General features: G+C 39.8%; 1 protein-coding gene across 1 annotated transcript in view; it reads right to left on the reverse strand.

Annotated features, from left to right (window-relative positions):
• The window catches only part of LOC121948703 (ephrin type-A receptor 6-like), a 212386-nt gene that overhangs the window by 147865 nt on the left and 45645 nt on the right, over nt 1–18876 (reverse strand). The window contains exon 3 of the mRNA XM_042494107.1: nt 15117–15780. Within this exon, the coding sequence (XP_042350041.1) occupies nt 15117–15780 (664 nt within the window). The remainder of the gene's footprint in view (nt 1–15116; nt 15781–18876) is intronic.

The raw sequence follows: 18876 nt of genomic DNA on the forward strand, positions 1-18876 counted from the left end.
AGCTGCGTTTATTTGAAATCACCCTGACATTTACACTGAGGTACACATGCAAAGTCTGAATTTTGAGGAGAAAGGACGCCATTACCAATCTTAAGGGATATAACAGAGAGTAAAATAATGAGTAATGTAGCAAATTACTGTTGACAGGGAGTAATTAGTAAAGTAATGACCTTACTTTTCAAAAGAGCAACAACTAATGAGTATTTTTTGGGGGAAGGGGGGCAAAACTTATTATAACTTTAAACACCAAACTCAAACTCCGGCCTATTTATAATTACTTTACCTAAACCCAACCCCACTTTTCATCTGCTGTATTTCTAATTTTCTCTAGCCATTAGGTTAATCTCTGACTTTACTTTTCTTAATGTGAAGAGTTGCCATAGTGTCCTCACAAGAACAATGAACTGTCAAAAGTGGGTCCTCAGAAGGACAGATAAGCTTGGATCCAGGGGCGCCCAGCCTCTTCACCTACAGTGTGATCAAGCTTGAATGTCATGCATCACACAGAAGAAAGAGTAGAGTACAGGAGATCCAGTCAGACCACTCAGACTTGCACGATGTTTGCATGAAAAAGTTTACAGCATCATTTTTTTTTTTTTTTTTGCATCTTGAATTTTGAGATGGGAAACAGGCACATATTGCTTGTTCAAAACCTACCCATGTTGGTAATAAGAACGGTTATTTTAAAAAAGGGATGTCATGTTGGCTAATTAACACAGGCCTCTATAAACACAATAAGATAAGACACATTTGTCAAGTCTGACTGTACACTGTAGAATACAGGTTTGCTGCTACTGCCAGAAAGAACCAATGATGGATGGTGTAGTTATGGTACTAGTGTTACAGTCAACTACTTTTAGTTTGAACATATTCTGCTACCTAACACAATTTGCTCTTGGTTTAAAGCCTTGTCAGCAACACCGGGCTCACACCAGGATTCACCCTGTGTGCGATGGCAATTCATTGAGTCTCCCTTCCGCACCAGCCGACTGTCAGTGAGCGAATCAGTTTCAGATAGTGGAAAGATCAAGCTGTGGCAAGAATGGGAAGATGACCACTGAGTTCACGGGGAAGACCCCACCCCCCTCCACTCACTGCAGAAAACGCAACCACCTCCCCGGCCTGCCACCGATGGCATCCGTTTTTTATTATGCCAAGAGGCCATTGACACCTATCAGCGGGATAAAGGAGTTCCACATGGCAATAATAGAGTCATGGTCTGCATGATTGGATGACCACATCATCTTACAATACCAATTGGTATTCAAATGTTAGTTAGAAGAGTGAAACAAATTCATCTGTCACATACAGAAAGTGTGGCCAGTCTTTGCATTTGAATCTAGCATTATTTGGGATTATTTTGGGCCAAAAAACATTCTGGCTTCTTAGCTCTCTCTATGTACTCAGTGTACACCACTACAATGCATATATTGGATCTGAATACAGAAATTAAGTTAAAAAAACAGTGTGTATAATTTGGTGGCATCTAGTGGTGAGTTTGCAGATTGCAAGCAACTGAATGCTCCATTTTCAAGCATGTAGGAGAACCAACGGTGGTCTTAAGGTACATCCAGGTCACCAAATTCAAGCTGCCACTCTGATGTAAAAATGTGAAAGCCCCTGTCTAGAGCCAGTGTTATGATTGTCCATTCTGGATTATTGTAGAAACATGGTGGTGCAACATGGCGGACTGCGTGGAGGATCCATTCCCTATGTAGATATGAGGGGCTCCTTCTGAGGTAACAAAAACTTGATGATTCTTGGTTTCAGGTGGTTTTTCACCACAATTATGTTAGTTATATTCAATTTCTACATCTGCCTAAGTCCTACACATTGGTTCTATAAATTAGAGGTGGATATTTGCATTTTTGGACATTCAGTTTAAGTAATTAGCCTATTTTTCTTTCAATACAATAATCTGTTTAAATTAAACTGAACGGGTGAAAGACTTTTTCGATGACAAACATCATAAACGTCAAAGAATTTTCCATTCTGACAATATTCTGCGGGGAAACACTGAATGCTCTCTGTTTTGGGCATTAGTAGTCATGGGATAGCCATGTGTGACATACAGAAACCATATACCAATAGAATCATGTTAGTCTGATGAAACTTCACTAGTAAGACTTTTTTTTAATAAGAAAACATTTTTGAGTTTTTCAACCATCAACAATTCCCAGTGTCATGTCATCAATTTTCTGTTTACTCCCATGCCATATTAAATGTTTTCATTTGGAATAATGGCTAATGAATGTTTTACATTTTCAGTGATTATTCGCTGTGCATGCTGACAGCATGTAGTGACAGACAAAGGAGCAGTGGGCTGACAGCAGTTATTTACACTGGGCACAATTCAAGACACATCAAGCCTTTGGCAGTGAAACTCCACGCCTTTCAGTGGTACACTGAGCTTAATGACAACTCAGGGGAAAACGGCATTAGCATACCGTCGGCGTTCAAAGAGCTTTCAATTATATTATTTGTGATGGCTGCAGAAGAGAATGCTAATACAGCGACTGTGCAGACAACAAACAAAAAAGCCGTGCACTCAAGTTCAGCCATACTGTACGATTTGAATTAATGTTAGTATAAAGTCCACAGGACTGCGAATTAAGAACTCAGTTAAATTGTGGGAATTTTGTTCTCCTGTCTGATGGAAAATGGACTCATTTACTGAAAGGAAATGGATATGTAGTGTAAAAATGTGAAAAAAGACTAATGGGTGAATTCACAAAGATAAGCTTATGGCAGCTGATAACACAATGAATTACGCATAACTTGCAACCACTATAACAGTCTCAAAGTGCAATTCACAAAAGATACTGCCACAGTTTACAGCACAAACATGCCTGTTAAGTTTGCAGCTGAGTGCAATTTGCCCTTTTTTGAAACCTAAAAACAATTATCCATGTGGCAAAGTATAAATTTTGACTTTGTGCCAAAAACACAGAGGGCAGAATGATAGCAGAGAGAAAAAGAAAACAGAAGTTTTCAGACCACGAGCTTCGGATCTTCCAGAGGTATTCCATAAAACTTTAAGCAAGAAATTTGATCAATGCAAAGTCTATGTGACAGCCCTTGCATTGCATTTCCCACACCAACAGTGGTGGAGCAAGTAATAAGATCCTTTACTTTAGCAAAAGTAATAATACCTCTGTGAAAATATTATGTTATAAGTGAAAGTCCTGTAATGAAAATGTTACTTAAATAAAAGTAACTGAGTAAAGAACATTTAAAAAATATTAAAGTAAAACTGCCCTATACAGAAAAATCTTTCAAAACAAAAATCAAACAAAATAACCCTTAAACTCAAAATCATTTAAAATAAATTAGAAAATGATTTGAGTATTTTCAAAAATATTAACCAATACATTTTTGGCCAACTGGCTAATTGATTAGTCAGATAATCAATGCAACTGCACTTTGGTTTAAATCACAACAAACATCATACTTTTAACTCTAATCATGTTTTTATGCAAAAATCATAATTTGTAAAGTAATTAGTAATTAAAGCTTTCAGATAATTCTAGTAAAGTAAAAAGTAGAATATATCCCTCTGAAATGTTATCGATAAAAGTATAAAGTGGCACAAAAAGAAGAAACACAAGTTAAGTACAACTTAAAGTACAAGTTCAGTACCTTGAATCTGTACTGTACTACAACCCTTGAGTAAATGTACTTAGTTACACTCCACCACTGCTTATAATTTCACTGTAAGTGCATGTGGCTGTTAGCAGTGATCTTTGTGAATCCGAGGCTCATTTGCATAGAAAAGAGCCAATTTTGCACCAAATGTCTGCCTATTACCTAATTTACATACATGCAAACAGCACAGGAGCACAGTGAAGCTATTTGCTTGGCAGCAGAGCAAGGGCGTGCATTTCACCCTTAGCGTATACTTTGAGAATTACATGACTTCTTTTTGTCTTATTTGTTTAGTGGCTGCAAAAGCTGTGCATCCTTTTGTGAATTCACCCCTGAGAGTTGTCTTCATGCTGGATAAGGAGAAACTCAAGACCCTGCCTTTGATATACCTCCGCTTTGCCCGTAGGAGGATCGGCGTCCTTCAGAACTCTGCGAATGTGTCTGTTGATGCTGAATGAAGTGGGTTTAAATTTATCTGACAATCTCTGATGCACAACGAGCACTCCCCCCCTCCCCCTCCCCTCTCGACACTCCCAATTAAGCCTGAAGGGCCATGCTTGTTAAACTAAAACCATCCTTTTCTGAAATGTCACAGTGTCTCCCTGCAGTGTGGCCCGTCTGTAAACAGCTCTGTTGCTGATGCCAGCCTGAGCCCCCTGGTGTGTCTCCTTGTGTGTGTTTGTTAGAGCATGTTTTGTGAGAGCAAAATGTTGTCTCTTGCATTAACACTTCGTTGTGAATGCTGTAGTGCTTTTTTGGGAGTTTTTTTGGGCGCGTCGTGTTTGCTCTTTTACCGAGATGGCAGGTGGTTTAAGTGTAGTATCGTGTTGTGTCGTTGCTACAATGTGTGTGTGTGTGTGTGTGTGTATGTGTTTTATGTGATTCATTATGCGTGTCTTGGCCTGTGCAGCTTCCCTCTCTTGTGTGTATGTGTGTGTGTGACATCTCATTTGGTGGGCTGACAGGTTGAAGGATATGTGCTGTAATTGTTGTCTGACTGTCTTCATGCTGTAATTGAAAATGTCTTATAAGTTTCTTCAGGATGTGTATACCAGCATGCCAATTAAGACTAATACAGCTGCTCCAGTTAGTTGCCCAATTACCTGTGGGTGGCCCACCTTGACACCTGATGTGTGTTAAGTGAAATGCTGGACCATGTTAAATGTTAGCTCACAACTGAAGGCTTCAAAAAAAAAGGAATCAGCACCATTTGTGATTAAAACATTTAGAGATAAATTGTTATCTTAATTAATGAGATAATTAAACTTTTGATTTCAAGGTAACAGGACAAAAAATGATGGCAAACCTTGACAACTTTCAGTTCCAGAAACAACAGAGCAAATCAGTCCTTCTGTATTCTTAAAAAAAAAAAAAAGGAAAGAAAAAAGAAAAGAAAAACCTAGATATACCACCACATGCTTGTATGCATCTGCACACTGGTCAAGTTGCACTCACAGTTTACATTCATGTTTTTGAAAACATTAATGCTTCACACACAGAAGATCTATACAACCAGCACAGTTTCAAGGTGGGCACCCATTGTTCTTGGGTTATGGCCAAAACATATTTTGTAAGGTCATCATGACCTTGACCTTTGACCTTTGACCACCAGATTCTAATCAGTTCATCCTTGAGTCCAACTGAACATTTGTGGCAAATTTAAGGGAAACTTGCTAAAGGCCATTTTCATGTATTGCGTTCATAAAAATATGTATGCAAGGTCACAGTGACCTTGACCTTTCAACACCAAAATCTAATCAGCTCATCACTGAGTTCAAGTGGATGTTTTTGTCATCACTGAAGAAATTCCCAGAGGGTGTTCTCGAGATAATTATTTCACATAAATATGACAAATGCAAGGTCACTATGACCCTGACTTGACCACCAAAATCTAACGGTTCATCCCTGAGTCCATTTGAAAGTTGTGCCAAATTTGAAAATTATTTCCTCAAGGTGTTCTTAAGATATTGCGTTCACAAAAAGGGGACAGAACAAGGTCACAGGGACCTTGATCTTTGACCAATGAATCGACGGACGGACCTGAAAGCAGCATGCCTCTGGCCTCGCCCCAGAGGCATGCAAACTTCCTGTTTTGTTTTTAAAATTGAGTGGACTAGAAAAAAAAGCACAAGTCAAGTAACAAAATGTCACAGCATCGTTTCCTTGGGGGTATTCATCATTCTTTAATACTAGAGGTGCAACGTAATTCTCAATGTTTGTGGTACAGCATTTGTTTAAAATGTAAATAGATTGCTCTTACTTTGCTCCAGACCAACACAGGGGAGAACCACTTTGGTTTGGCGTATAACAAATAGTGCCCAGCTACAAACACGATGGTGCACACTCACATATAAATAAACACACACAAACACACTGTGATTACATTATTCATGGCGCTGCAGAGAGCTCTTACACAGGGCCCAGCAAAAACACAAGACCTGCTGTAAAACACTGAGAGGTAACAGCATCAGCTAGATTGTCTTACAATGAGAGGGATGGAGAGATGGGGAGAGATGGAATGAGAGAGAGATACTGACTGAATGAATGTGTGTGCCAATCATTTAGGTGGAGCAAGGCGTCTTCTTGCATTAACACCGAGGATTGCTCTTATTGATGTTTCAGTCTGTTTGTGTGTGTGTCTGTGTGCAGGCCTATATTTAGACACAGGCACACAAGCCTGGAGCCCAGAGTGCTGGAGGGGTGCCAAGGGGGAGGCGGAGATATATACTATACTATATACCTTTATTAAATAACGGTATGTCGTAATATGACATCATGCGTAGGTCACAGGCACGCACACAGGCCCCATTAACTATGTACAGACAAAAAAATTCATATTACTGTCCAAACAACAATGCTCACCTCCACCTGTAACAAGAAGTATAGTGCAAAAAAAAAACAACTTAATGGAGATAAATTGTGGAAGAGCTGGCTGCTTTACAAAGAAGCACCTCTTTGTCTGCTTCCCTCAGCTCTTTCTCTCTCTGCCTCTGCTGCCTCTCTTTATGGAGGGAATGTGCAACATATGAAACACTGTTTATAAAGCTATACTCTACTTTATAGAGCTACCACAATTAACGACAATTAGCACCAAAGAAAGTCAGTTTTAGGCCCAAAAGAATGAACGGTTTAGTTTCACTTTAATGCGCCAGACGTTCTGCTGCGCGTCTCTGTCGCTACTTGCTATAAATAACCCAACGGTGTTTTAATACCGCTCTTAATTAACAGTCCAGCTCCATTGAGACTCCATTGAGTGGTCCATAATAGTCTTGGCTATTAATGGGAAACACTGTCTGTAAATCAGTGGATTCATTTTGTGAGCGTAACAAGTTCTGTGAAATGACTTGTTTTCACTATCGGGATTACATCGATTTAGTCCAAAAACATTTTAAAAGTCTAGAAGAGCCACACAATCAAATCACTTCATCCCCATTCAAGTTAGCCGAGAGCTGGATGGAAGGAAGTTGGGAAGTAAGAAGATTTGCCGTTTGGCTGGCAGAAGATAGCCACTTGGCCGTACTTGGTTGTGCTCAGCCACCATAAGTTGCTTGCGCACTTGCTCTATGGGAATACAATGCAGGAGGTAATTTCTTACCATGGAAATTTAGCTTTATAGGAATCATGCTCCACTGAGCAACTTTCTAAGGACTGAATAGAGTCCCATCTCCAACTTTGTATCAAGGTTTCTTCATAGATCTCTGACTACACTGGATGTCCCTAAATGAGGAGCCTTTGCCCCCGGAGGTTTCAGCATCGTGAGATGATAGCCAATGGTTTCTAGATCGGTGTGTGCCCATGCTGCCAAAACAGTCTTATAATATTTGTGTTTCTTAGTATCACTATCCAGATAACAATGTGACCATGAAAGGGGTCAGATATGAAGCATGAGTGCTATCCACCATGTCCAAATATGCATGTGCGAACAAGAGAGACGGAAACCAAGAGAGAGAGCGAGACTGTAAAGGAAATAGACGTTTTAATGGTCTTGAAAAACAAGCTGAGAAATGACACAGAAATAAGTACTGCACAAAAAAAAGGGAAATATACTGTACATTTTTAGCCTGTTTCCACAGCAAAACTTTTCTGGTGTCCCTACAGAGGAACTCAGAAAGTTTACCTGCATTATGAAAGAAGAAACCAGGGTCTACATTTTGTTCCTCTGCCATAGTTCCTGGCCCTTCAAAAGTCCCTGACTTGGTGGTATAACTTTCTGACGGTCCAGGAGTTATTGTGGCAGAGCCACACTGCTGAACATCGCTCACCAGTCATTGATTTAATGCAGTTACATTCTTAAGCAGAAATAAATCACTCTGTAGACTGCGACAATTATTCTTGAGTGTTCAGTCCACTCTGATCCTGTTCACATATTTACAATATCCATCTAAATATAGCAATCACTCCACAGTACAAAGAACAGCATGATGACTGTGTTGTTGAATTGTTATGTTTAGAAATCATGATTCAAATGACGCTGTTTCTGAAACCACTCCAAATTTTTTTAAAGTCTCCTTCCATCTTCTAACTGCAATGTGGCATTATCGAATATTTATTTGTGCAAATCAAACCAGTCCATCAAAAACTGAAGCATTGCTGTCAGATTTATATTAATGGAAGAGTGAGGAATCACTGGTATAACTGTATATTGCATTTCCTGCAGGTATGTGTGCATGCGTCCTTGTATGCTTGCATAAGAACAAACATGATGGGGCCCTAATGGTCCAAAACTTCATGATAGCTTTAGAGTAATGAAACCCTTGACTTTTATCTTGAGTGCCTCTTCAGAATGTGAAAAGGCAGGACTTGGAGGGGGGCTAAGACCAGCCTAGTCACTTGATCGTGCCATCTCTCGATCCACAGCCCCTCCCTGTTCCATGTGGTCCGTTCAGTGTTTATTTTGGTCATCTATACATCTTTTGCTCAGATTAGGCAACATTTACATATTGCTCTTTTTGGCTGTTTAGTCATGAGGCTTTTGGTGCACTTAGTGTGTGACCAAGCATGAGTCATTGTAAATAAAATAAAATTTAGCCAAAACGAAAGAAGTGCTTGTAACTTTGGTAAATAACATAAAAAAAACAGTCTCATACATTTGAGGGGACATCTGAGAGCTGCCGAAGGCGGCAGTGCCTGTTGCTGTGCCGGGATGGGGGAGTAGCAGGATGGGGTCTGTTGAGAGGGTGGCGACGGAGGAATTGGTTGATGACGAAAACAGGCTCACTCAGAACTGATCAGCCAAAAGCAAAATTGAATTGCAATAATGAGGTTTCAACCTTTAGAGGGCAGTCACTAAGAATATTTACAACATACTATGTAGAATTTGAATACTTTGCACTTAACTGTCAAGAGTTGGACTTGAATCAATCAACAACACGAATAAATTCCCACTTACATTGTTTTTCAGCTGAAAGTGTGGTTTGGGGATTTAGTAACTCCTTAACTTCTGCAACACAAAGCCAGCTGCTGTCTCATTGGAGTCGAGTGATTACAACATGACATTTAAGATTTTAGTCTCATAACCACACTGGTAATTGTAGATCAATGTACTTATAAAATCTAAAATGCTGTAGATGAAGGAGCATGCCAGTTAAAGTGAGTGTTATAGAGGTTATTGTTAGCTGATAGCTTTGATTAACTTCAGCCTAACTGCAGCACACTGACACTCCAAACTTTATCCAGGAAATGAATAAGGGGATTAGAGTGCTATTGTGGCAAAAAGCACTGGGTTTGAGTTAGAGAAAAAAGATTATTTGGCTTTAGCTGGGCGGAGAGCTTGTCCTTTTTCCCTACCTCAGTGGAGCTGAAGCCCTTTATTCAGACTTCACACAGCTCATCTTTTCTCTCAGATAAATAAAGGTTTGCAAGTCAGAAGTGGAGGGTGTTTGCCACATATCTTTAGCTGTTGTAGGTGTTGTAATATAGTTGGTGTCAGGGGTTATCTCGTAGAAACTAAATTGATCTGCAGCACCATTTGTAAGACCTGAACTAAGTAATGTGCTACCAAGAACTTTGGCCCTGTACTTCTGCTCGTACCACAGTAACATTCACAGGACTCTGTTGTAATTAAAAAGTGAAAATATGTTAACTATAAAAGATTATTTAACATTTAGCCTCTTTCCCTTTAAACACTTTCTAAATGGAAACACTTTCTTCTATTTAACATACATTTAACAGTTACAAACTAGAACTTAACCCGCGCTTTAGTTCAGAGCAACTTATAGTGAGTGCATGAGCTGCATAAACATTAAGTCTCACATCATAACAAATAAGCAACCAGAGATGAGGAGAACAAAGGTCTATGCTGTGCTTTTAAAAAGACTTATCAATGATAGTATTTGACATCACAGATCATTCAAACCTGTTATTTCGCTCCAGCCTAGTCAAGCAGCCATAGTATTTAAAGGACCACTCAGTTGTAAACTGGGTATTGAAGTATTAGCTTTAGCCAGCCACCTCAGTCTCTCTCTTTCAATGCCCAAGGCGCTCCAGTGGTACCTTGTGTGGAGACTTTTAATAACAACGCTTGTTTGAATCCTGGAACAATGAGCAAGGGCTGCATTTCAGGGCTGACATTGCAGTAAAATGCCATCACATTGCCCAAAGGGCTAAACTTAACCCAACTGTGAAATCTGCTTCTTAGAGAGTGAGGGGTGAAGGACAGAAGGGAGGGAAGAGGAAAGGCAAATTATTGTAGTCTACTGGGCATATAGGGAAGCTGTAGGCAACCATGTTGTGGTTTCTTATTACTGTATATAGCAAAGAACAGAAACGTTTTCCACTCTCCACACCGTATTGCCCAAGAAGCTCCCTGTTGTGTTTGATTACAAATAAATAATAATTAAATAAATCAAGCACAGAGCTCACTTTTTAATATTTATTTTAAATCATTTCAGCCTAAGCCCTACCTGATAAGGCCAATCCGCACACATTTTTGGCTTGAATCCGGCTCGACCTGTTGGACTTTTCGGGTACCACTGGGACCCAATGGGCTTGGGTTGGGAGTGAGAACTCTATAGCAGCTGCTCCTCTCATCCATTGATCCCATAAGCTCTTAATGGATCAACAGATCAGTTATCCACCCCACGACTCCTCAAACCGCTGCTGAGGAAAAAGAACAAGCACCCAGTTCTGCCTGTGCTGCACTCGAGGACCCGCAAACATGTCCGGATTTAGAGAGGGGACACAAGCTCACTCGGTTTTCCCTCCAAGTCCTCAAGAGTAAGTTTATCCCTCATTACTAAGCTTTTTTTCTGTAACATAACAATTATATATAAAATTGGTAAAAATAATAAAAGGGATGGATATGAAATCAAGTAACCATTCTGGTACAGTCCGGCTCTAATCACAGCTGCAGTTCAACCTCTGGCCCGTTGATTGCGATGCAGCTGCAAGTGCAGCTGGGAAACCACGCCGACCCATGTCACAAGATGAATCGTAATCAACTGTACAAGGACATCTGGTTCTGGATGGTGGGAGAAGAGCAGTGAATAGTCTTGAAATCATTTTTCAAAAGCACTAAGTGGGGCTTTAGTTTGTGGTGGTGTTGGATGGATGCATCATTTTGTAAAGGGAACAAAATTGAACTGTCATTCAGTTTGTGTCAATGCTTCTGTCTATTGTTCATCTTGTTCATTTTGGTAAAAGCAAAGTGAGAATACATCGTCTTTATTTAAATTTAACAACTGTCAGCCTGATACGGACGAAAGACAAGGTTTGTGTCCAACTGGCACCTTTCTGTGAGTGCCAGCATCTTTTTTTTATTTCAAACTGTTTGCGCTGAATTTAAAGCACTTGCAGGTGTTAAAATTAGTGTCAATCAAGTAACACCATATATGATATAATGTGCCTCATGCAGCAATATGCTCTTATATTTTCTCCTCATTTTCTGTTAAGAGAAAAAGTAAGAGCAGTCAACTCCACAAGGACCAAACGTTATTAACCATCCAATTCTGCTCTTACCCAGGTGTACTGAATAATGAATCCCACTTGATTATAAATTGGAGGCGTGTGGCCGATGGTTTGTTATTAGCATAGGTAATGCCCCCTGAACAATATATATAAAGGCAGGTGTTTTACTGTGTACAAATACTCTGGCACATGACCAAAAAGAGATGGAGAGATGCCACCAATAAAGGCTGTCAGAAGGAGGACTTTTGCAGTATGAAATAAACATAATGTTATAAAAAACTTAACGACGACCCAAAACTATAATGCTTCTGGCCATGGCTGTCACCTGCACAGAGACCTGAAAATCCAGCAATGGCAAAACATTTGTGATACTGTCAATGCCTTGTCAGTAGAGGGGCACACAGTAACTAAAATGAAAAGAAAATGGTTTGGCATGAAAGTGAAAGCAAAAATACTCAGTGCCCTAGGGATTTTACAGTCTTAATTAGGACCAATGGACTAATAGTACTTTTTTAGCCCATGAATTTAATATTCATATCATTTTAACTACTCTAAAACCCAGGAATAAATAGGTAACTACAAGCCCATAGTGTGCCTGTGAGGATGACAGAATACACAGATTTGAGCAGTTAGTCAGTGAATGGAGCAGTACATTGAAGTAAATGCATCGGACATCTTGCATATTACAGATATATCTCCTGTAGATTATACATGTGTACTAGTTGACCTGACATCTGACCTTTATTTGGCTTAAAAAGAAGTTGCACTGGACCATCATGAAGGTATGTTTTTTTTTTGGTTTTTTTTTGTACTATAGCATTCCCAGTGAGTGGTGCTGCCAGCGATAACCCAAAGCTCATATCAGAGAGTTGAGGATCAAACTGCTACCAAGCCAGCCGAGGTAATCTGTCACACCAAGGTAGCCCCTGGGACAGCGGGTGGTAGACCACTGATATACACAACAACATTCCTGCATGCTTGCACGATCACATACACTCCATCTCTCTCTCTCTCTCTCTCTCTCTCTCGATACTATGGCCCGATCTGGGCCATAGTATCGAATATATAGATATACATACCAAACACACCGAGACACACACAGACACACACTGCGAATCCACTGAAAGAATTCGGATTTCTGGATTGCCATCTTTGACACAAGACACAACACTTTGTTTCTCTCTATGGCAATTAACTACTGCACTGCTCCGTGTGCATTACCCAAACACGCATAAAATCACAATGTTTGCCTCTCAAGTAAGCAAAAAATAGACTTAAATTCACTGGCACAATCACTAAGAACAATACGGTTGTCATTTTAACCATTTTGGACCATTTGGAATTTTAAACCCATAGGCAACCATTCAAGCATTCTTTTGGTGATAACACTGTTGAGGATTTGTGTTATCATAGCCGGCCCTTCCACTTATCTTCCATGTACTATAACCATGAGTTACTGCTGAGAGCATCTTAGCTTTGCAAAAATGATCTGCAAAAATGTAATCTATGCAGTATCCAAAAGGACAAACGTCTGGCAAAGGGAAATTAATGTCACAGAATTAAATATATTTGATATAAAAACAAAGTGTGAATGCATCACATCAACCAAAGACCAAGAGTAAGATATTCATAACTGAAGAAATATATATTTGCATACATGCATCTGTGCACACACACTCTAATACAGCCTTAGACAGAATTAGGGAAGGTCTCCACCGTCACGCTAACATAACTAAACACTCTAATCCCCTCACATTAGATCTCATCTTATTCTCCAGAGAGTTAGCAGCAGGCAATAACAGAGGGAGCAGAGGGAAATGAAGGAGGGGAGAAGAAGAGTGGGAGGGAATGAAGAGAGGAGGTGAAAGATAAACTTGCTTTTGTAAATTGTTGATGCATTTGGGCACAGCAAGAGAGTGTACAAATATAATAGTATAAGAAATATAGGGGATTGTGGAAAGATGGAAAGTCGCTGACATATAATGCAGTTGTTCTGTACATTGTTATAATACTGGAAGTAAATGGAAATGAAGCCCTGCAGACATTGTATCAGCTACTTCATCTATCTACACTGCTCATCTATCTGACTGGCTGATGTGGCAGTACGTATGTTAAGAAGACCAAATAAAAAATTGACTTCCTGGCCATGTTACTATATCACGCTGTATGCCGTACAATGTTGATAAGAAATATATGATTATGTGAGGGGAGAGAAAACTGTGAATACGATAAGGAAGACATATACTGAAAGTGTGCAAGTGAGGGAAGCATTTGGGTAAAATAAAAAAGAGAATGGCACTGCATTCATGTTTAATGGTCTGGACAGGAGATATCAGCTCCCCTACTTGACAATGCAATTCACCTCAGCTTTTAGATGGTAACTAGAGCTAAGAAATACTGTAACCCTCAGCTTCGGGTTGTAAATTCTTAAAGAATACCATTCATGTCAGTTTTCAAATGGTTAACACTCAAAGAAAATAACATGAGTTTGGGTATGAAATCCTGACCACTTGAACACTGTAGAACACTTCTGTGCAAGAAATGGGCTATAGGGAATGACTTATTCATTGCAATAGCACAGCACAGCTTTTATCTTGAAGCTTTTCAGGGACTAGCCCTGCTGACAAAAACCGTGAAGTCATGCTTAAAGGTCCAGTGTGCAGGATTATGGGGCATTTATTGGAAGAAATGGTATCAAGGTTCCTACAGCTTTAGGAAAGTTAGGTTGAAGACTTTTTCAGACTTTTTTTCATGCCATTTGGAATGAAATTTAAGACTAAGCATGAACTGACATCAATTACATAGAGTTAGGGACAATTTTGCCCAGTATTTACTTCAACATAAATCATTACTTTTTCTTAGTCAAGTTCAAACGTTAGATGATTTTAAGATGCAATGTCAGAAAAAAAATCATAATTTCCTTCTTCAAAAGTATTGGCATATTATACTTTTGAAAAATTCATTTAAGACATTTAAAAACCCGTTCATGCCTAATTGTTAGAATACTGAATTGAATGCCTTTCAAGACTTTTTAAGGATCTCTGGGGATTCTGGCTGTCTACTATTCATAAAAATGTAAATACAAAATTTCGTTTGTATAAAATCATCTGAAATTAAAAATTACAGCTTATTTGTTAACTTAGAATGAGCCGTTTATATCTACATACGGTGCAGTTACTCTTCCACAGAGTCCGCCATGTTGTTCTACAGTAGTCAAGAATCAAGTCCAATTCTAGCTCTAGATAGGGCCATTTGCGTTTTTGCGTTGGCCAGTGTTGTTCTCCTACATGTTTGACAGGCAGACGAAGATTCAGTCCTGCAACCTCACCACTGGATGCTGCTAAATCCTACACACAAGACCTTTAACTCAGAGGTTATAATTCTGACATAACTATACATATTACTTTGAGTATATCACTGACAAGGTCCACACTCCAAACCAGAGCCATTTTCACTAAATCTTTTTTTTTCTCACTATTGCAAGACTTGCTTGAGTCTCCTTCCTCCACATATACTACACTAATGACTGAAGAGCAAGAAATGACAAAAAAAATTTAAAAACTCACGAGAACATGTGCCATCGATCTCCTCATACGCAGCACTGCAGACACATCTTCCCAGGGGGACCAACCAGTCTCCATCAGCTCCACAGAACAGTTTGGGCGTGTCTCTTTCTTCTGCATGGTCGATACATGCACCCCTCACCTCCACCAATGAGGAGGAGTCCACACGCGGCACTGTGTCTGGAAATGAAGCCAGGTTCCTCAGCGTGAATGGACATTTCTTATAATAAACCCTCACAGAAACCAAGGCGATGCAGGCACCAATGTCCTGGAATGCCAGATAGAAGCCCTTCTTGGTCATGGGTCCCACCTCGCGCACCTCCGTGTTGAGCTTGAGGATGCGGTCCCCAAGATCCATCTGAGTGAAGCTCTCATCTGCAGCTATGGTGTCGATCTTGGTGTACTGCGGGGGCTTGAATTTGACACCGTGAGCCTCATCAGTTTCATGGTAGAATAGGTTGAAGGTTTCCTTACAGGTGCCAGACACCCAAGGGATGGAGTTGCAGTCACGCAGTGTGAATCGAAGTTCCACGTAGATCTTTTGGGCAGCCTGCCGAGAGATCCAGTTGGAGCGAAGCCAGTTGTTCTGGTTGGGCTCCATCACATTGCAAACCTGGAAAGTATGGATGGGCCGGTTATGCTCGTCCATCTCCGTGATGGCGTCCCACTAAACAGGAAATAAGAAGGGGGTTGGGGAAAGAAGAGGGAGAAAGAGAAAAGGAAAGAATAGTAATTAATTAATCAATAGTAATTAAATGATAAGACCAAAAGTCTTAAGTCCTTCTAGTGGCCCCAGCAGGCAACTGCGTTCAATATAAAGGTGATGGACAGAATGAAGAACACCCTTCTGTTTTTAGTAGTTAGGCTTAAAATGTAAATTTTGTCCTGATTGTGACACTTAAGGACACGCCACAGAGTAATTGAAATCTAAGAGGTTCATCTCTTTTAGATTATGATGATCAGCAGACTGAATTGCAATCTGCCTGTTGCTGCCTTTTATAATACACCTTTTTCAAAGATGATATGTGGACTGGAAGTTGCACAAGAGGAAAGCTTAATAGAGAGTTGTCCTCCCAGGAAAAAAAGACTATTAGTTGTTCCAGCATGTGTCCTGAAACAACATATGTTTATGTTCAGGAGACAAAGCCCTCTAGTGGCCATGGTAGTTGGTAGTTATGACTGCAGAAAAGGAGGAGGTCAAGTGACATTTTTATCGAGTGACAAAGTCTATGTAGGGACAACATCAGGGTGGATGGATGGATCAATAATGTATCAGACTTTAACACAGTAGACACAGGAGACTGATGTTCAGTTCCAGTTTCCAACCATGAATTGTCATTACTTAAAACATGACTATAACTGTTTCTGAACCCTGACCACATATTTTCAAAAAGTAAAAAAAAATGCAGGTAAAATAAGTTAAGATCTACTGAATCTGTCTGTGTATACATGTCATTGCTGACTGGGTACGCCTCTGACACACCTACCATCCAAGAGAAAATGTGCTTTAAGGCAACATTATGCAAATTTAAGTTTACTGTTGAGCCCCCTTTCTGAGTCGCTAAATACAGACGTTTGGGGTTGGTGCTTTGGTTCGACCATCAGCCAAACTTGTTGGTATTTAACGACCTGAAAATGAGACTCAACAATCAACTAAAAGATGCATAATGTTGCTTTAAAGCCTGTTTCACACCATTTCAAGGAAGCATGTTGTTCAACGCGGACACTTAAACCAGTGAACACCATTTTCACATTGAATGTGCCCCTGCTTGAAACCTCCTGCTAGCTGCCCAATAGCCATGGGCCTACTGTAACTTTTCTTTTGTCGACTTTTGATTTTTAGGTTTTTGGGTTTTTTGTTTATAGTTTCCTTTTCACAACTACACCAAAACCAGCCTGAAGTAATTGTTTTTTGTCTTTGACTTTAAACAAAACATGTGCTAGGTTAAGATTACTTCAACCTCATGTTCTCCTTCCAGCGCTTTTAGAAAAAAAAACACTTTTTCTTTTACATTTAGATAGCCATTTAACTGTTGGTAGACTTTTCAAAAGAGCATGAGTGAACGAAATCATGACAATCTTGACAAAATGATGACCAGACACAACATTATCCTCGACACCACCAGGGAAAAAAAAGTACAAACTAAAAATCTCTTTTCCTCTTTCTCCTTTAGGAATTCTGGCTAGGTTTTCTCCTAGAATGATGTCTGACTCCAGCTGCCTTGTCATCAGCTCTGCAACTCCCAGGTCACATGATCAGGGCGTACGGCAGCTTTGCAGGGTCATGAGGTTACCTGTCCCCATGTTGATGGGAGGGAAGTTAATGGGGGTTTTTAGCCTCCCGGTCCCGCACGGCTCTCTGGTTTTATTAGAGCGGGGACTGGCTACATGGACGACCCGAAAACCAACCAACATCGACCTCCAAGAATCAAATTACCTGCTTGGGAAAAAGGGCTCTCAAATCCCTTCGCTTACAATGCAGCATTGGAGCCTCCACAAGCTGCAGCGTTTGCCTTTGTGTTAGTGCCTTTTATATTTAGACTGGTATACAAACCATTTTGCTTACACCATGTTGGGTTATGTTTTCTTCTTACTACTACTACTACTACTACAATTATGACTTCTTCTATTACCACTATTACTTTACCCATACAATACTGTCTCCTGGTATGAGCCTAACACTATAATCAACACTGTTTTCACAGAAACCAGTTTACAATGCATCTGGGAGGTTGGGTGAAGAAGGCCAAGCATGAAGCTATTAATTACCAACCAGCACATTCACATAACTATCATTTTGTATTTAAATTGAACTGAATACACCACCAACACACACACACACACACACAAGGCCCTGTTCCCCTTCTCCGGTCTGAGAGAAGAGATCCCCATTCTAATTAATGCCAGGAAAACAACTCCTTTATAGGCAAACACAGTCCAGAGAGTTGCGATAGAGCTGCTGGTTAATTTACCAATACTATTTGCCTGATAAGCTCGTGCATTTAATAAGCTGTTTTGCACTTAGCTAAATATTACCTCTTGATGAGAGTAGTAATCAAAGCCTAATGTTTGCTTTCACATACTCATTATCCTTTTTAATAACATGTTCTAATTCAATCATCCAAAGACGACAGGCTTTAATCTGCTCTTCCCTCAAGGTGTAATTGTAGCATTACAGTCAAACAAATTGATTTTGATTAGATGTGATATTGCCCATCACACGTGGGGCTATGCACAAGTAATTTTGTTGGGGTTTACAGAGGACTGCAGTCAATAAGGTATAAATGCAGTCGTTGAATTAGCCAAAAATCATCAGAGAAATATAGTTCTGTTAAATTTATACCAAACAATGCACAGTAGCATCGTCGTTTCACAATCAGATTAACTTGTAGTGAGTTAATAGTCCATTTTACAAAATTTACATATGTAAATACATATTTTCCTTTCTCTACTGGATGTCATAGTGTTAATTTTCTAACCTTAAAGACCAGTGTGAAGGATTTTGGTAGATCTATTGGCACAAATGGAAAAAGGGTTCAGAATTATGTTTTAATTAGTGTATAAGTATCTGAAACCAAGAATCATTGTGTTTTCGATAGCTTAGAATGAACTTCTTCTCTTCTTTTTCTTTCACGCAGTCCGCCATGTTGCACCACCAAGATCCTTTTTGGTTTCTGTTGCATTTACGGCACAGATGCTCAGCTTGGTCTGGCCATGGAGCTTGCATGGAGTGTTTAACTGTGCTGATTTAATTCACCCTTCA

The sequence above is a fragment of the Plectropomus leopardus genome, chromosome 10 (assembly GCF_008729295.1).
Source record: "Plectropomus leopardus isolate mb chromosome 10, YSFRI_Pleo_2.0, whole genome shotgun sequence".
Taxonomy (NCBI): domain Eukaryota; kingdom Metazoa; phylum Chordata; class Actinopteri; order Perciformes; family Serranidae; genus Plectropomus; species Plectropomus leopardus.